The sequence below is a fragment of the Pelobates fuscus genome, chromosome 3 (genome assembly GCF_036172605.1).
Source record: "Pelobates fuscus isolate aPelFus1 chromosome 3, aPelFus1.pri, whole genome shotgun sequence".
Taxonomy (NCBI): domain Eukaryota; kingdom Metazoa; phylum Chordata; class Amphibia; order Anura; family Pelobatidae; genus Pelobates; species Pelobates fuscus.
Window position 1 is genome coordinate 152595082 of NC_086319.1, and position 20994 is coordinate 152616075.

At 42.4% G+C, this 20994-nt stretch overlaps 1 protein-coding gene across 2 annotated transcripts in view; it reads right to left on the bottom strand.

Annotated features, from left to right (window-relative positions):
* Positions 1–20994, bottom strand: part of SYN3 (synapsin III) — a 457322-nt gene that overhangs the window by 199904 nt on the left and 236424 nt on the right. For both annotated transcript variants that reach the window (XM_063447546.1, XM_063447547.1), the window contains exon 5: positions 14009–14165. In XM_063447546.1, coding sequence (XP_063303616.1) covers positions 14009–14165 — 157 coding nt within the window. The remainder of the gene's footprint in view (positions 1–14008; positions 14166–20994) is intronic.

The following is a 20994-nucleotide window of genomic DNA, read 5'->3' on the forward strand; positions in this document are numbered from 1 at the left end:
ACATAGCAGACACATTGTCAAAGACTATTCTAACACGTATACAACAGTGTCTACAACATTAATGCATTTAATAATATATGCCACAATAATTCCAAATACGCACCAAAGTTTATCTCACTGTATGTAGATCACAAGCCTGCATGCTGTAATTAGCTCCTTTGTATAAAGATCACTAGCCAGTGTACAGCTTTTTTCTAGTAATTTCGGCTAGCTGCCCGCTAGTGACATCATCCTGTGCACTGTGATTTGCTTACCTCTAGTGACATCATCCTGTGCATTGCAACCTGCTCCCTTCTAGTTATAATATAAGTATGCCAACTGACAATTGGCATTACATAGTTGTCTAAGTTGAAAAAAGATCTATAACTGTTCACAAGTCCTTTTCATTTAATTCACAAAATCAAACATAGTGGTTCACCCCAGGCGAATGCACACAAATAATACTTAGGTCAGTATTCAGGCCAGACAGAATATTCTAGAAAAAAATAAAACTAGTTTTGCACTGAAATGAAAATTCTGGTCCGAAACGGAAAATTCATGATGCCCTTGGCCAAAAACGGAAACCGAAACCAAAAATGATTTTTTTCCCCAAATGATTTTAGAATAGTTTTTTCTATCATTTTATTAATATTAGACATTTTTAATGAATCTAATATGAATAACAAATTACAATATACAGATATAAAAAAGGTTTCGACCAATATCGTCTTTATCAGCTTGATAAAGACCATATTGGTCGAAACGTTGCTTTGGCTGTGGGTTCAATAAATTGGCTTGTTTTAATTCTGCAGTGCCTGGAGCTTTCTACATTTATTTTACTGAAAAATGTTATCCAGATTGGATGAGCCATGTCCTGGTATGGACAGAACTCACCGCAGACTATATAAATCCGGGCATACGCAGCAAGTGCAGGAATTTCAAATGTAGGAGATGTTTTTGTATTACACCTTCCATGCTGCTAAGCAAATTTGAAGGCAGGTAATGGAATAGGCCCTTTTTTGGCCAAAAATTTCGGCAGCCAATATTTTGGTGCATCCCCAATGAAAACAATATATAGTGCTTTCTGTATATTTATAAAAACATACAAGCCACCAACAGAATAAATCTACACAGTATGGAGCCAAATCAGGTTGTATTCTATTGGTGTCTTATATTGTTTTATATATACAGAAAGCACTATGTAATGTTTTTATATTTTGTAAAATATTCTGTCTGGCCTGTATGCTGACATTTTTATTTGTGTGCATTCTCCTGGGGTGAACCACTTGGTTTGATTTGGGGAATTTTGTATGGTGATAGGGGATACACCTGTGATGTGATACACCCTTTATTATTTTTTTTTAGAAGTGCCTACACACCTTATTTATACTCCCTTTTCATTTAATGTTATCCTTAACTCTATCCCATCTGATGTATAAGTGGTTTGTGGGCAGTGGCGTACACACAACCCATGGGGCCCCGGTGCGAAAACTGATCCGGGCCCCCCCCCTCCCCCCGCGTGAGCGCTTACTCTGCGCAGGCTGGGGCCGCAACACATGGCGGCAGGCACCTGGTCGCATTTACTGACAGACACACACTCAGTGACAGATGCACACAAACATACTCAGTAACAGACACACACACTCTAACACACACACTAACACACACACACTCTAACACTAACACACACACTCACTAACACACACTCACTAACACACACTCACTAACACTAACACACACTCACTAACACACACACTCACTAACACTAACATACTAACACTAACACACTCACTAACACTAACTAACACTAACACACACTCACTAACACACACTCACTAACACACACACTCACTAACACTAACACACTCACTAACACACACACTCACTAACACACTCTCTCTAACACTAACACACACACTCACTAACACTAACACACACTCACTAACACACTCACTAACACTAACACACTCACTCACTAACACACTCACTCACTAACACACACACTCACTAACACACACACTCACTAACACACACTCACTAACACTAACACACACACTCACTAACACACACACTCCACACACTCACTAACACACACTCACTAACACACACACTCACTAACACACACACTCACTAACACACACACACTCACTAACACTAACACACTCTCTAACACACACACTCACTAACACACACTCACTAACACACACACTCACTAACACACACTCACTAACACACACACACTCACTAACACTAACACTAACACAATCACTAACACTAACACACTCACTAACACACACACTCACTAACACACACACTCACTAACACACACACACTCACTAACACTAACACACTCACTAACACACTCTCTCTAACACTAACACACACACTCACTAACACTAACACACTCACTAACACACACACTCACTAATACTAACACACTCAAAGTTTTTTGTTTTTTAATCCCCCCCAGCCTCCTTACCTGTGGGAGAGCTGGGGGGATTCCCTGGGGTCCAGTGGTGTTGCTGGCCAGGCTGTCACCCGGCTGGCTGGCGGGCGCGCGAGGGAGCTCTGTCCCCTGGGTGCTCCCTCTTCAGCTCCCTCGCGCGCCGCGTACTGATGCCGGAGCCAGAAGATGACGTCATCTTCCGGCTCCGGTTTCAGTGCGGTGCGCGAGGGAGCTGAAGAGGGAGCACCCAGGGGACAGAGCTCCCTCGCGCGCCCGCCAGCCAGCCGGGTGACAGCAGGGCCAGCATCGGGGGGCCCGGAGGTGGCTGGCTCCTGGGCCCCCCAGCAGAAGAGGCTGGCCCAGTGACCTACATACCTGGGTCGCAGGGCGGCCGGGCCCCCTGGTGGGCCGGGCCCGGTCGCAGCCGCGACCCCTGCGACCCTGGTATGTACGCCACTGTTTGTGGGTATCTTATTCCATAATGCACGACTTTACATTTATCTGTATTAAATCTAATATTCCACTTGCCTGCCCAGCCCCCCCCCCCCCCCCCCAATTTATCCAAACCCCTCTGCAGAGAAGTTTTATATCATGTTCAGGCTGTATTTTCTTACCTAGTTTTGTGTCTTCTGCAAACACAGAGAACCGGACCAAGGTTCTCTGTGTTTGTCCGAATTTGAAAATTTTCCGTTTACAACTACTCTCTGCACTCTATCATTAGGCCAGTGTTCTATGCAAGAACACAATATTTCATGTAAAGCAAGTGTACAAAATGTAAACATAGCAGACACATTGTCAAAGACTATTCTAACACGTATACAACAGTGTCTACAACATTAATGCATTTAATAATATATGCCACAATAATTCCAAATACGCACCAAAGTTTATCTCACTGTATGTAGATCACAAGCCTGCATGCTGTAATTAGCTCCTTTGTATAAAGATCACTAGCCAGTGTACAGCTTTTTTCTAGTAATTTCGGCTAGCTGCCCGCTAGTGACATCATCCTGTGCACTGTGATTTGCTTACCTCTAGTGACATCATCCTGTGCATTGCAACCTGCTCCCTTCTAGTTATAATATAAGTATGCCAACTGACAATTGGCATTACATAGTTGTCTAAGTTGAAAAAAGATCTATAACTGTTCACAAGTCCTTTTCATTTAATTCACAAAATCAAACATAGTGGTTCACCCCAGGCGAATGCACACAAATAATACTTAGGTCAGTATTCAGGCCAGACAGAATATTCTAGAAAAAAATAAAACTAGTTTTGCACTGAAATGAAAATTCTGGTCCGAAACGGAAAATTCATGATGCCCTTGGCCAAAAACGGAAACCGAAACCAAAAATGATTTTTTTCAGTTTTGTGTGGAACTATATCAAATGCCTAAGCAAAATACATGTAGCTCACATCTACTGGAACACCCTGATCTATATTTCTACTAACTTCTTCATGACCTGTCTTTCATAAGCTATGTTTACATTGCAGTGATAAACACATCAATAGTGGCTGTCTACCTGACAGCCACTATAAGATGCTTCTGTCGCAATATTCGAGTTTGACTCTGTTATGTGATATTTAGACGTTAAACATCATCAAATGCTGATCATAGGGAAATATTGGATTTAACACTTCATTATGAAAAGCATTTTATTGGACAAGAGCAGCACTAACCACTGATGCACTTCTCTGATGCTGTCTTCACTTAGAATACTAAGTGAAGACAGCCTCCAGGAAAACATAATTGGAAGTTTAGCTGGAAAAGGTGGAAACAATTTAAGTTAATTTAATCTGAGGGCCTTAATCTAAAACGAGAGTAGAAAACTACAGCATCAGGAATACATGGTTGCATTCTTTTTTTGTTGTTGTTGTGAATATCATTTTTATTGGATTGTCAAAAGGTAATATGCAGTCATATTTTTGCAAGGTATTGAGACTCGCAGGTCTCTCTGTTTCTTTTTAAACAGCAAAATGTAGCAGTGATAGATGCATGAGCAGACTTGCAGGTCTGTAAGAGTAGTAACAATCAGGAGACACACAGGTCCCAAATCACACATTAAGCAACTTTGGTAACTGGGAGGATCAGGTGAAACTAGGGACCTAATGCAGTTGCCGTGTCAAGGCACATTGGTGACATGGTTGCATGCTTAGCGCTATAGTGTTCCTTTAAATCACTTTGCTTAGGCAGCCCTAGCCACACCTCCTCTGCCAGTAAATTAGACAGCCTCTACATACTTCCTGTAAAAAGAGGTCCAATTTTTAAACTTCCTTTGTTGCAAAGTGTGTCTAAAAGACTGTCTGATCTCCTGCTCTGTTATTTGCCTGCTTGTTTGTATTCCTAACACAATAGTGTTCCTTTAAACTAAAGTTGCTTTGATTTGCTAGTACACACAATCATTTCACTCAGGGGAGGTGTTCTTGATGTTCATTCTACTCTTGTGCAAACCTTTACATATGTTTTTAACTATTCATTTATTATTATTTTTAGGTGTTGAGTTCTTGATGTATCTGATGATTTAGTTAAAGTTTAGTTGATAAACGGTAGATCCTCAGATGTTGCACAACAAGATGTTCCATGATGTTCAGCCATTCTAAAGGTAAACATAATGACACTTGTAATTCTACAGAATCTGGCAATATACAATTTTCATGTCTCAATTTTTTTTTATTGGTTTTAAATAAGACATAAGAGTAAAGAAACAATGTGCACAATAAACAATTAAGGATCAGAACAATCTGAGCACTCGTCGAATTAAAAAAGGAAATGATGCATACAGAAACAAACAGTAAAATACACATATACACATATGCCAGTTGGGTTCATAGTCTCACTGTGCACCAGGAGAACTCAGTACTGTGTATACAGCATGCCATGGTGCCGAGACTTTTTCATGCCTTGAGATTGTGCCATTCACTCTATGAGCCATTGCCTCATACATTCTATTAGATTTAGTGGTGTTCAGCACCATGGAGAATATGGGGTTAGGGGATTTCTAGTGGTGTGCTATGCAAGGTTTTGCAACGACCGGTGTGTGTACTGTTAACTTTTTTGCTGGTCCCCTTAGTGTCTCTGGTGGCATGTCCAAAACAAAAATTCCTGATTAAGATGGTGTTAGTTAGCTTTGGTATCAATGGTTGAACTTGACGTCAGTACTATTTGAGAGCTGAGCAATACCAGAATATATGAGATTAATTCATTCCACAAGTAAGACTAAACCATTGGCATTAATGTATGCATCCTTAAATGAAATTTCAATACCTGACAAATTACCATATATGCTTAAATGGGAACAGGAACTGGGAAAATAATTCACACCAGAAAGGTGGAGCAAAGCCATATCATACATGCACTATGTGTCTGGGATCATCAACCACTGGGAGATGGAACAAATGTTGCTGATGCAATGGTATTTGGTATCACACAGACTAGCGATCTGCCGTTTTACCTAGCTATGAGTAATTGTTTTGGTGACTGTTCTTCTGAAACTGTTTAACAGCACGCATAAGGCCTTTTATTCAATAAGTATCAAACGTGAAATTGTAATTTAGACTTTTGTTTTGCAACACTGTTTGACAAGGTGTAGCAGATATGTAACTATTGAATGTTTATTTACAATGCTTATTTCATTGTGAGCAAAAAAATGTTTAATTGAAAAGAAGAGGACTAAACTGAACGGTAACGCCAGTGAGTGTCTGATATATACAGGGAGTGCAGAATTATTAGGCAAATTAGTATTTTGACCACATCATCCTCTTTATGCATGTTGTCTTACTCCAAGCTGTATAGGCTCGAAAGCCTACTACCAAATAAGCATATTAGGTTATGTGCATCTCTGTAATGAGAAGGGGTGTGGTCTAATGACATCAACACCCTATATCAGGTGTGCATAATTATTAGGCAACTTCCTTTCCTTTGGCAAAATGGGTCAAAAGAAGGACTTGACAGGCTCAGAAAAGTCAAAAATAGTGAGATATCTTGCAGAGGGATGCAGCACTCTTAAAATTGCAAAGCTTCTGAAGCGTGATCATCGAACAATCAAGCGTTTCATTTAAAATAGTCAACAGGGTCGCAAGAAGCGTGTGGAGAAACCAAGGCGCAAAATAACTGCCCATGAACTGAGAAAAGTCAAGCGTGCAGCTGCCAAGATGCCACTTGCCACCAGTTTGGCCATATTTCAGAGCTGCAACATCACTGGAGTGCCCAAAAGCTCAAGGTGTGCAACACTCAGAGACATGGCCAAGGTAAGAAAGGCTGAAAGACGACCACCACTGAACAAGACACACAAGCTGAAACGTCAAGACTGGGCCAAGAAATATCTCAAGACTGATTTTTCTAAGGTTTTATGGACTGATGTAATGAGACTGAGTCTTGATGGGCCAGATGGATGGATTGGTAAAGGGCAGAGAGCTCCAGTCCGACTCAGACGCCAGCAAGGTGGAGGTGGAGTACTGGTTTGGGCTGGTATCATCAAAGATGAGCTTGTGGGGCCTTTTCGGGTTGAGGATGGAGTCAAGCTCAACTCCCAGTCCTACTGCCAGTTTCTGGAAGACACCTTCTTCAAGCAGTGGTACAGGAAGAAGTCTGCATCCTTCAAGAAAAACATGATTTTCATGCAGGACAATGCTCCACCACACGCGTCCAAGTACTCCACAGCGTGGCTGGCAAGAAAGGGTATAAAAAAAGTAAATCTAATGACATGGCCTCTTTGTTCACCTGATCTGAACCCCATTGAGAACCTGTGGTCCATCATCAAATGTGAGATTTACAAGGAGGGAAAACAGTACACCTCTCTGAACAGTGTCTGGAAGGCTGTGGTTGCTGCTGCTGCTGCTGCAATGTTGATGGTGAACAGATCAAAACACCGACAGAATCCATGGATGGCAGGCTTTTGAGTGTCCTTGCAAAGAAAAGGTGGCTATATTGGTCACTGATTTGTTTTTGTTATGTTTTTGAATGTCAGAAATGTATATTTGTGAATGTTGAGATGTTATATTGGTTTCACTGGTAAAAATAAATAATTGAAATGGGTATATATTTGTTTTTTGTTAAGTTGCCTAATAATTATGCACAGTAATAGTCACCTGCACACACAGATATCCCCCTAAAATAGCTATAACTAAAAACAAACTAAAAACTACTTCCAAAAATATTCAGCTTTGATATTAATGAGTTTTTTTGGTTCATTGAGAACATGGTTGTTGTTCAATAATAAAATTAATCCTCAAAAATACAACTTGCCTAATAATTCTGCACTCCCTGTATTAATGGAAAAGTGTTGCCAGTCTGTCTGCCATCAAGGGGTTACTTCCCGTACATGTCTAAAAATAAAGTTATTACTTCCTTTTATATAACCAAAGTAGAACATAATGCAATCTGATCTAGTGTGATGTTAGTTATAATGACATAGGAAATGTATGGATTATTTCTTAAATAATGCAGAAGCATCTGAAAATATTGATAATGGCTGTCAATATGATACTGGTCATGTTATCGCCCGCACCTGCCCCTATCTTACACAAGATGCTACTAAAGAGCTTGTCCATGCTCTTGTAATCTCTCGCATGGACTTTTGCAACCCTCTCCTAATTGGTCTTCCCAATAGCCGTATTGCCCCGCTACAGTCTGTAATGAATGCTGCTGCAAGACTGATTTTCCTCTCCAGTCGGTCCTCTCACACCTCACCCCTCTGTCAGTCCTTACATTGGCTTCCTGTAGGAGTCAATTCAAAGTGCTAACCCATACCTATAAAGCACTGAATAATCTTAGCCCCTCTTATATCTCCTCACAGATCCATAGGTATGCCCCTTCTCGGTCTCTCCGCTCTGCCCATGACCTTATTCTGTCCGCTGCTTGCACCTGTACGGCCAATTCATGCTTGCAGGACTTCTCGCGGGTGGATCCCTTCGTATGGAATAGCCTGCCTACCGCCATCAGACTCTCCCCTAGTCTTCATGCGTTTAAGAAGTGCCTTAAAACCCATTTCTTTAGGAAAGCCTATGGCCTCCCAGACTAACCACTACCTCACATACCTGTCTCTTGCTATCTCCTAAAGGGCAGCACTCTCTCCTCCAGCTCTGCTTCACTCCCACCCTATTTGATTGATATTTCCTGTTCCAATGTGTTTTATACCCCACCTCCTATAGACTGTAAGCTCATTTGAGCAGGTCCTCTTCAACCTATCGTTCCTGTAAGTTTTCTTGTAATTGTCCTATTTACAGTTAAATCCCCCCTCTTATGATATTGTAAAGTGCTACGTAATCTGTTGGCGCTATATAAATGGCGATAATAATAATAATGTTATACGGTTCAAGTTCTTCTTAAAGAAAGTTGTTATTAGTTATGAAAACTAATGAAAAGTTTAATCACTACACACTTTCTAATTCAGCTATTTTCACTTGAATGTTGAAACTTAGGGGTCAACCAAGTCTCACTGTATTGCAAATAAACCCAATCTATGTGACATCTGAATTAGTTCTACAATGGAAATAATCTCAAAGACAGCAAGTTCAAGCATGCCTACTGCTTGAAGAATGCAACTGCATGTTGTGTACTACAATTCCAAGCAAAGCTGCCTGATAATGTTGAGAGTTGTAGTGCAGAGCAGCAGTATTGCAGTTTGTTCCTTGCTACGGCCCTTTAGCTGTATTGGAATTACAATTTCCATAAAGCTATCTGGGATGTCTAAATTTTCAACAGCTGCAGAGCCTGAGGTTGAGTGTGTATGAAGTAGGACGATATAAGAGAATATTCAGTACTGATGGCTTTCTGATCTCCTCACTCCCTCTTTTTACTTTGTACCTTCTTTTCTATTGGGAAAACCAACCTTGACCAGAGATGTCTAGATAGGTACTGCAAGTTAAAGAAATAAAAGTATAAAACTCTGCTTCAGAAAAATAGATCGACAACAGGAAACAATTATTTATGTGTCCATTAAGCATGTGCTAGAGGGCATTGTCCCTACAGGAAAACAGCTTACGTGAGACATTGCTGGACTATAATTTCTACTTGAAAATCCTGACGTCATGTGAATATGCACAGTACACCTCTATGACATATTCAAAGGATGTATTATAGGGTTGGTCCTACATTTAGACAAATGATGAATTTTCTTAGGGTGATGGGGTCAAGAGGGTTTTGTGCAAACCCCTGGGAAATGTGAAGCAATCAGAAAATCTTTCTTATTATCTCATTGCTGTAAAAGTTTATAGTAAGCTGTTAATCCCTATCCACACTGGAACAGACCTCTTAGGATCTGCTATTAATGTCACTTGGCTCAATCAACTGTTTAGGGCTGCAAATGGTAGTGGTCTGTGCTACAGTGAACAGAGACCATCACTAAGGTTGCTGCTCCATTCTGTATGCAGGAAATCAGTTCCACTAGAAGGCTAGACTAAGTAGACATAGTAATATTTTCCCACACATTATCTAACAGGGTTATTCACTAACGTGAGAATTCAAGTCAAATTAAAAGTGAATTTCAAATTTTAGGTAAAAAAGCTAAACTAGAACAATTCTCTACGTCAGCTATGCTTTCGGTAAAGATAAATTAAAAATTCTCAGTTTAGCAAGTAACCCTATAAGTTTTCATTCCTCCAACCTAAGACCATGACCTCTTGCTATAACACTTTTATTATACTCTGCAATCTATATCTACCATGTTTCATCTTGCCAGGGTGAATGTGCTAAAGTCGTTTTTGGTTGTTTTTGAACAGGAACCAATATAGCAGTCTTTTTATGACATACCTATACTGTTTTTGACACTGTACCGTAAAAGTGTCACCGATAGAAAATAAAATGATATGGTCAGGGCCGGCCTTAGGGGTGTGCGAGCTGTGCGGCCGCACAGGGCGCCATGGAGCAGGGGGCGCCGTGGATTTAAAAAAAAAAAAAAAAAAAAAAAAATTTTTTTTTTTTTTTTTTTTAAATTTGCAGCGGGGGCGGAGCTTACCGTGCGGCGGGGGCGGAGCTAAAAGCGCCGGAAAACTGCTGCAGGGGAAGCAGGAAGGAGTCCCTGCTTCCCCACCAAACAGTCACCAGGAGCTGCACTGCCTCAACAATGAACTCCACAGGTAACTGTGTGATTGTCAGGTGAGTGTGACTCTCTGCCTGTGTTTATTACTGTCTGTGTGTGTATGACTGTCTGCCTCTGTGTGTCTGTGTGTATGACTGTCTGCCTCTGTGTGTGTGTCTGTGTGTATGACTGTCTGCCTCTGTGTGTATAACTATCTGCCCGTGTGTGTCTGTGTGTGTGTGTATGACTGTCTGCGTGTGTGTGTGTGTATATGACTGTCTGCCACTGTGTGTCTGTGTGTATTACTGTCTGCCTCTGTGTGTTTGTCTGTGTGTATTACTGTCTGCCTCTGTGTGTGTGACTATCTGCCTGTGTGTTTGTCTGTGTGTGTGTGTGTGTATGACTGTCTGCGTGTGTGTGTGTGTGTATGACTGTCTGCGTGTGTGTGTGTGTGTATGACTGTCTGCGTGTGTGTGTGTCTGTGTGTATATGACTGTCTGCCACTGTGTGTCTGTGTGTATTACTGTCTGCCTCTGTGTGTTTGTCTGTGTGTATTACTGTCTGCCTCTGTGTGTGTGACTGTGTATGACTGCCTCTGTGTGTATGACTGTCTGCCTCTGTGTGTATGACTGTCTACCTCTGTGTGTATGACTGTCTGCCTGTGTGTGTCTGTGTGTATGACTGTCTGCCTGTGTGTGTCTGTGTGTATGACTGTCTGCCTGTGTGTGTGTGTGTGTGTATGACTGTCTGCCTCTGTGTGTATGACTGTGTGTGTGTCTGTGTGTATTACTGTCTGCCTCTGTGTGTGTCTGTGTATTACTGTCTGTGTGTGTCTGTGTGTATGACTGACTGTCTGCCTGTGTGTGTCTGTGTGTATGACTGTCTGCCTTTGTGTGTCTGTGTGTGTGTGTATGACTGTCTGCCTGTGTGTGTGTGTATGACTGTCTGCTTGTGTGTGTGTATGGCCGTCTGACTCTGTGTGTGTGTGTGTGTGTGTGTGTCACATACAACCAATACACGCATATCACACACTGTTAATATACCCATTACAAATATCACACATAGCATACATATCACACACAGTCATCACACGTACTATTACATACACAGACAACACAAACATAACAGCATACATGGATGACGGGGGGGGGGGGGGGGGGGCGCTGTGAAGATTTTTCGCACAGGGCGTCTAAATGCCTAAGGCCGGCCCTGGATATGGTTGTATCTATTTTTCTCCTTCCTCTTCCTAATTCACCAAGTATTCTATACCCCACTGTGTTAAACTCACTATACCAGTAGTCTTTATAACAGTTCTGTAAATGCTAGATCTCTTGTCACGGACAGTGTTCATTGCGGACACTCCGGGCAACAATACAACTTTGATACATTTGATAGGTTTTGGCCTCATTAATATGCTGTATATTTTTGCATGCTCAAATCGTTATATTTTCGCATTATAAAAAATGTTTTTGCAGAATGCTGCACTATAAGGCTGCCTCCTTAACCACGCCTCCTCATGCCAGAAGGACATCCTTATCAAAGGTATGGATACAGTATGAACCGCACTGAGTTAGCTGCTTTTAAAGGTACGCTATAGTCACCAGAACAACTACAGTTTAATGTTGTGGTTTTGGTATCTAAAGCCTGTCCCTGTGGGCTTTTGTTTTAAACACTGCTTTTTCAGAGAAACTCCCCCAGCTACCTATTGTGCCCCTGCTCCCCAGCTACCTATTGTGCCCCTGCTTCCCAGCTACCTACTGTGCCCCCTGCTCCCCCACCTAGCTTAACTGTGCCCCTGCTCCCCAACTTAGTCTAACTGTGCCCCTGCTTCCCCAGCTACCCACTGTGCCCCCCTGCTCACCCACCTAGCTTAACTGTGCCGCTGCACCCCCAGCTACCCACTGTACTCTGCTCTCCACCTAGCCTAACTGTGCCCCTGCTCCCCACCTAGCCTGACTGTGCCCCTGCTCCCCACCTAGCCTGACTGTGCCCCTGCTACCCCAGCTACCCACTGTGCCCCCTGCTCCCCCACCTAGCCTAACTGTGCCCCTGCTCCCCCAGCCACATACTGTGCCCCTGCTCCCCCACCTAGCCTAACTGTGCCCCTGCTCACACAGCTACCGACTGGTCCCTTGCTCCCCCTCCTAGCCTAACTGTGCCCCTGCTCCCCCAGCTACCGACTGTGCCCCTGCTCCCCTAGCTACCCACTGTGCCCTGCTCCCCCAGCTACCCACTGTGCCCCCTGCTCCCCCACCTAGCCTAACTGTTCCCCTGCTCCCCCATCTACCCACTGTGCCCCCTGCTCCCTCAACTAGCCTAACTGTGACTCTGCTCCCCCAGCCACCCACTATGCCCCTGCTCCCCCAGCTGCCTACTGTGCCCCCTGCTCACCCAGCTACCCACTGTGCCCCTGCTCCCCCAGCTACCCACTGTGCCCCTGCTCCCCACCTAGCACCATACGGCCCCTGCTCCCCAACCTACCACCACACTGCTCCTGCTCCCCCAGCTACCCACTGAGTCTCTGCTCCCCCAGCTACCCACTGTGCCCCTGCTCCCCCACCTAGCCTAACTGTGCCCCTGCTCCTCCATCCACCCACTATGCCCCTGCTCCCCAAGCTGCCTAATGTGCCCCATGCTCCCCCAGTTACCCACTGTGCTCCTGCTCCCCCAGATACCCACTGTGCCCCCTGTTCTCCCCACCTAGCACCCACTGCCCCTGCTACCCAACCTACCACCACACTGCATCTGCTCCCCCAGCTACCCACTGAGCCCCTGCTGTGGCAGGAATATCCCTTCCACTAGCATTAATGCCCACCATTCCTACTATTTAACTTTGAGTTCACTTTACTGGCCAGTATCATTAATATTTGGTAAAACTTACCACCCAAGGCTTGAAACAGAAATTGTAGATGGAGTAAAGGGGGTTGGTGCTGGGAACTCCTCCAAACTGCAACCCCATGATTAGGCTCCGGAAATCCTAACTGTGCCTCTGCTCCCCTACCTAGCCTAACTGTGCCCCTGCTCCCCCACCTAGCCTAACTGTGCCCCGGCTCCCCCAGCTACCCACTGTGCTCCTCCTCTGCTACCTACCACTATGCCCCTGCTACCCTACCTACCACTACATTACCTCTGCTCCCCCACCTACCACTAGTGTGCCCCTGCACCCCAACCTACCAATACACTTCCCCTGCTCCTCCAGCTACCACCACTGTGCCACCTGGTCCCCCACCTACCACCACTGTGCTCCGTGCTGCCCTACCTACCTACTGTGCCCCCTGCTCCCCACCTACCACCACTGTGCCACCTGCTCTTCCACCTACCACCACTGTGCCCCCTGCTTCCCCAGCTACCCACTATGTCCCTTGCTCCTCCACCTACCACCACCACAGAAAATGGATACAAGATACTAGAAAATAAATTTTCTAGAAGACCAAGTAGAGAAAAAATGTGTTTAAACTGATTTGCAAGGAATATCCCTTCCACAAGCATTAATGCCCACCGTTCCTACTATTTAACTTTGAGTTCACTTTACTGACCAGTATCATTAATATTTGTTAAAACTTACCACCCAAGGCTTGCTACAGAAATTGTAGATGGAGTAAAGGGAGTTGGTGCTGGGAACGCCTCCATACTGCAACCCCATGATTAGGCTCCGGAAATCCTCCCCAAGGGTCATACTGTATGCATGCTGCCGGATCAGGACAAAGTCAGGCTTGAATGATCTGAATAAAGAGAATATATATATATCTTTACTGTCAATAGACTAACTACCAAAGAGTAATGTGTGGTGAGCTGACAGTGAAAAAGTAACACTTATAGGCCAAGATAACAGAGTTTGAATTTACTTTTTAAATATTTTTTCACATTCAGCTATTTTGCTACAATTTAGTCAATAAGTTGACAACAATTCACTAATTAATAAAATTCCTTTGGATTTACTGTATTGACTATTAATGAGTGGTAACCCAGCTGAGCTGCATGGATCCCTGCTCTTTTCAACTCTATCTCATTGCTGCAGTCAGATTAATTTGAAAATAACTCGGTCACACCGTAACCAAACTTCAGTACGGAATAATTTCACTGGTACAAGAAAATTATATATGGTAAAGGCAGAAGCGTGAAAAATACAGCAATGGTAAGAGAGGAAAAACCTTTTTACCAGGGTTGCAATGGTTGTGAGATACTCAGGACATAACCCAAAATAAACATAGAAAGAAGGGCTGGAAGGGGTAAGTTAAATAAACAAACAAACCCACTAACAGACCTAATACCCTTGGAAAAGCTGCTCTATCATTGATAGGTTAAAATGTCTTAATTAATTTAGAGCAGAAAAGGAAACTATAATTTTATTAATCCCTAATGAGGCAAAAAAAACAATAAAACAATATAAGTAAACTAGTGTTGAAAAAAAACGAATAAAATAAAAATAATAAGTGGTTAAATAGGACCAACCGTTGTGTCAATTAGATCCAAATAGTTTCAATACAGACTAAGACTGCTATTTTATAGAATGTTGCAAATCATTTCAAGAAAGTTTGTTGTCTGTGTCTGATATTGAATTGGATCTTAAAGGACCACTCTAGTGCCCGGAAAACATACTCGTTTTCCTGGCACTAGAGTGCCCTGAGGGTGCCCCCACCCTCAGGGACCCACTCCCGCCGGGCTCTGGGGGAAGGAAGGGGTTAAACGTACCTCTTTCTCCAGCGCCGGGCGGGGAGCTTTCCTCCTCCTCTCCTTCTTCCTTGCGACGTCATCGACTGAATGCGCATGCGCGGCAGGAGCCGCGCTCGCATTCAGCCGGTCGCATAGGAAAGCATTTACAATGCTTTCCTATGGACGCTTGCGTGCTCTCACTGTGATTTTCACGCAAGCGCCTCTAGCGGCTGTCAATGAGACAGCCACTAGAGGTTTTGGAGGCTGGATTAACCCTCAGTATAAACATAGCAGTTTCTCTGAAACTGCTATGTTTATTAAAAAAAAGGGTTAATCTTAGAGGGACCTGGCACCCAGACCACCTCATTAAGCTGAAGTGGTCTGGGTGCCTAGAGTGGTCCTTTAATCTGTGGGGTATATTGGTTAATGCTTGATTGTGGGAAAAATACAGAGTATCATGCTGAGTAAAGTCATAAGTGACTTAAGGTAGAGATGTTTCTAGTTGTCCATATAAAGATCAAAACGTATATATTCCCTTTGAGGATGATAAGTAGGTACATAAAGAAAGAGGGATATTTAGGGAAGTGTGTAGCAGCAAACCCCAGATTGAATGTTGAATCAACCGGGAAGCTTGCAGTAAAAAATTCAGAGTTGATAGGCTCTCCCCCAATTATAATATCCCAATTAGTAATAGTACCGTCAAATGGTATCTATATGTAGCAATGTGTAGTAAGCTAGAGGAAGTAACTCACTCAGTGGTATGTGCCGCTGTGAATATATTTACACATAAGTAGTTAACAGAGATAAGGGTATGTAAAAGAATTGACAAATTCATCAGGAGCCCAAAGCAACGGCCGTAGTATCAGGATTCCAACTAGGCAACTAGAACAACCAAAGAAGAACTCCCTTCCCCCAATTAAAGAGCTGGTGCTCAATATTACAGCGGATATTTAAATGTGTAAATAAAGCTTAAGTCTAATGCTAGCTAATAGAGGTCAGTAAGCCTGAGATCAATCCTTGCTGTTATAGTGCTAGAGGAAATTTGGGGTATAGGATTTCCCTATACTGACCGCAAAAGAAATAACCAAGCTAGCTGTACTGATATTGGAGAGACAAAAACAGAGATAGCAGATATGGCTAAACAAGCAATATACGCTAAAAAGAGGGATAGCACATCAAATAGAAGATACAACCTTAAGATAGAGCGGGATCTTGCAACAGATCTAAAACAAAATGAGATAATATGGTGAAGTATGAATGGGCAAGAAAATAGGTATCCGGGAGGTAGAGAACTTACAAAAGGTGGTTACAGAGCCTTGTGAATTGTACCTGCCATTGGAGAAAGATATTTGATATCCAAAACGAAGGATCTAATATCTGGAGGAGATTTACCGTGTAAACCAGACATTGAATCGCTACAGATACCCTTTAACCCCTTAAGGACACATCACATGTGTGACATGTCAGGATTCCCTTTTATTCCAGAAGTTTGGTCCTTAAGGGGTTAAGGGAGACAAGCGCAGAACGGCTATACCTTTTGTAAGTTCTATACCTCCCGGATACCTATTTTCTTGCCCATTCATACTTCACCATATTATCTCATTTTGTTTTAGATCTGTTGCAAGATCCCGCTCTATCTTAAGGTTGTATCTTCTATTTGATGTGCTATCCCTCTTTTTAGCGTATATTGCTTGTTTAGCCATATCTGCTATCTCTGTTTTTGTATTATTGATTGAGTGAGTGAGGTACACTCTTGGTGATAGCACACTCCCTATTTCTATTTTGGATTAATGTTATAGTACACACCGTTTGCAATGATATTGGAGAGATACTCAGTGAAAATAATAATCCCCAGTAGATCCCCCCTGGGAGGGAGGAAAAAGAAAATAAATAACAACGGTGGTCCTAATAGAAAACGTCCGCAGTGACAGGAAACTAGCCCAACGCGCGTTTTGGCGATACCATACGCCTTTGTCAAGAGCTAACTGTGGACTGCACCCGCCACTTTTTAAACCTAGTAGATTATGCCCCTTGGAGCCATGACGTCAGAAGACGCTCGCGAGTGATATCAATAGGGGGGCATGTCGCATTCTGGTAAATGGCGTGTGTTGGGTTCGGCAAGGGGAAAGAAAATTAACTCCCAAAATGCCGAGGTTGTAGTAGAAGGGAACAAACCTTCCAATACCCTCAATGGGGATTATTGAATAAGTATATTAGTTAGTTCCAAAGAGAAATTGTTTGATCATTATAAGGATATAAAAAGGATATAATATTGTACAGTAATATCAGAGGTGTACAAAAAAGGTAACAAAAAAGTCTGTTAGTGTATTATTGTGAGCTATGTAGTTAATATGGTTATATCAAATAATTAGAAACACATAATTGTGTATTAATTTCAGACACCCTCATGTTAGTTAAATAGAGAAATGATTAATTAATTAGTCAGTATACAAATAGTCCTTGAAGTGATAAGGGACAAATATCTGTAGATAAAATTGTCCTTATCAAACTTGCAACATCCAGGGTAACTCGTGGTTATATTTGATTCAGGTATTACCCCAGAAGCCGTAAAAACATATATGTCATTAGGCATAGTGTGTTATAGGACATTTATTTAGTAAATCAAATCAAATAAAAGGTGCAAACAAGAAGCCTTCATTTAAGCCTTTAGGTTGGAGAGTTTTTAACCGATAGATCCAAAAACTTTCCCACTGTCTCAAATACCTATAGTAGTTGCCCCTTCTTTTGTCCCGTCGCACCAGTTCAAGTCCACAAAAGTGAAGACCCTGTGGATTACCTAAATAATGGTGCTCCTTAAGATGATGGGCAATAGTGATCTCTGTGGTGAGTTTGGGGGACCTAACGTGTTCTTTTATTCTCTCCTTCAAGGATCTGAATGTTTATTCTCTCCTTGAAGGGTTCCATATTGTAAATTGCACTCACAAGTGAGTAAGTAGACTAGACCCGCAATATTACAGTTGAAAAATGACGTGATATTAAAACACTGCTTTCCTTCACTGTCCATAACCTTTTTGAGTCACTTTTAATGTATTTGCAGGCGACACAGTGCCCACATTTAAAAGAGCCCATGATGGGAGTATTCAACCAAGTATGTCTACTGGGACGCTGGGGTTGGAAGTGACTTGGAACCAGAAGGTCTCTAAGGTTTCTAACTCTGCGTGTGGTGATTTCAGCTTTATGACCAAGTATTCGTTTCAAGTGTACATCCTCCAATAGTAGAGGCCAGAACTTTTGAATGCCGCTTCTCACTTGATCCCACCCTGCATCATACGTTGCAATCATGCGTGGAGGGTGGTGAGGATTTGTTTCAGATTGATTGGTAGCCAGTAGCGTATCTCTGTCAGCCTCCAACACTCTCCTATATGTATTCTTTAAGCATTTATTGGGGTAGTCCTTGTCTTTAAATTGTTGGATCTTAAAATCCTCCATATCGCTGCAATTCCTACGGGCCCTGAGATATTGGCCAATAGGTATGCCCTGGCTCAGTGACCTAGGGTGAAAGCTATCCCAGAGGACAAGGCTGTTGGAGGCTGTTGTTTTTTTTATAAAGTGTAGTCTGAATAGATTGATTGTTCATTGAAATTGTGAGGTCTAAGAAGTTAAGTTCCAAAGTGAATCGTAGATTGAATTCATTGTCGTTAAGGAGGGATACGAATGAATTAAAGATCTCTTCCATACAATCAAAATATCGTCAATATATCTAGCCCAAAAGTGTATCATTGGGCTAAAAGACAAAAATCTATCAGATGACACAATTACCTCCTCCCAAAAGTCCAGGTGGAGATTGGCATATGACGGGGCGCAAGCCGTCCCCATCGCAGTGCCCCGCACCTGGTGGTAGAAATTGTCATTGAAGAGGAAGTAATTGTGGGAAAGAATGAATCTAAGGAGTTCCAATGTGAACTCAGAGTGTTCTTGACAGCTTGGTACTCTCTTTTCCAGATAGTGTTGTACGTGTTGAATGCCCCCTTCATGAGGGATGGAAGAATTTAGGGCTTCTACGACTAGACTACAGAGTGTTACTGATTCTGGTAGAGTAAGATTAGACAGGAGGGCTAGGGTTTGTACGGTATCCTGGATAAAGGATGGCAAAGATTCTACATGTGTTTGTAGAATTTTGTCCAAATAGATGCTTCCCTTTTGTGTTAGGTTGTCAACCCTGGATACTATTGGGCGTCTGGGGGGATTCAATTGATTTTTATTGATCTTGTGCAGACAGTAGAAGGTTGCTATCCTTGGGTTCCTATTAAGGATGAATTCGTATTTATCTCTGGATAGCAACCCTCCACTGCGGCCCCTGTCCAGCATAGGTTTATATTCATGTAGGAATGCATTCGTAGGATCTGTTTTTAATAGGTGGTATGTATCCTTATCCTTGAGTATTTCTAGTGCCATCCCAAAATAGTCAGATGAATTCATAATAACTATGTTGCCCCCCCTTATCTGCTGGTTTGATGGTAATCATCCTGCCACTTCTGATGGAGTGAAGGGCTTTGTTCTCTTGTTTCGTTAGATGCATCCTGGGATAGAGTTTAAGGTCCACAATTTTGATATTCTCCATCTCAAATTTGACGGCCTCCAAAAAAAGCTCAATGTTTCTAAAACTTCCTATGTTGGGTGTAAAACGGCTTTTAGGTTTCAAATTTGTCTGGCTCAAAGTGGTAGTGGTGTCATTTTCATCTAGTAAGGATATCAAGGTCATTAGGCAATCGTAGTCTTTGTCAAAATTTTCTCTCAATCTAAAGTTGGTGGTATTTGCATAAGACCAGTTTTCTAGCAAATAAATGTACATCTTTGATCCATACAAACTTGCTATAAGCTGGGACTGGCACAAATGATAGGACTTTCGTTAAGACATGGTTTCATAAGTAGTGAGAGTGCGATCTGATAGGTATGCCGGCCCACCGGGAAATTTCCCGGTATCCCGGTGGGGCCAGTCCGGCCCTGGATAACAACACACGAGAAGGATTTGGGAATTGTTAAATACAACAAATTAGGGAGCAATATGCAATGTCAATCTGCAGTTGCTAAGGCCAGTAAGGTTTGGTCATGTATAAATAGGGGCATAAATTCTCGGGATGAAAATATAATTTTGCCTCTTTATAAATTGCTGGTAAGAGCACACCTTAAATATGCTGTGCAATTTTGGGCACCTGCTCTAAAGAAGGATATCATGGCACTAGAAAAAGTGCATAGACAAGCTACAAAATTGATAATAGGAATGGAGCATCTTAGTTACGAAGAAAGATTAAAAAATGTAAATCTCTTTAGTTTGAAAAAAAGCGCCTCAGAGGGATATGATAACAATATACAAATATATTCGGGGGCCAGTTCAAACCACTATCTGGAAATCTATTCCCAAACAGGGCTATACATAGGACACAAGGTCACGCATTTAGGCTGGAAGAAAGGAGATTTAGTCTAAGGTAAAGAAAGGGTTTTTTTTTTTTTACAGTAAGAACAATAAGGATGTGGAATTCTCTGTCTGAAGAGGTGCTTTTATCAGAGTCCATACAGATGTTTAAACAGAAATTGGATAAATACTTGCAAAAACATAACATACAGGTATATAATTTCTAATTAGTGGAGTAATAACTGCTTGATCCAAGGAGATATCTGACTGCCATTTTGGGGTCAAGAAGGATTTTTTTCTAGTTTGTTGCAAATTTGGATGCGCTACAGACTGGGTTTTTGCCTCCTTTTGGATCAACAGAAAAAACATATGTGAGGAAGGCTGAACTTGAGTGACGCAAGTCTCTTTTCAGCTATGTAACTATATGTAGCCCCCAAGCCCCCCAGTCCATTGATGTCACCCCCAAATCCCCCTCCCTAGCCTCTACATGTGTCACCCACAAACCCCCAACCCCTACATGTGTC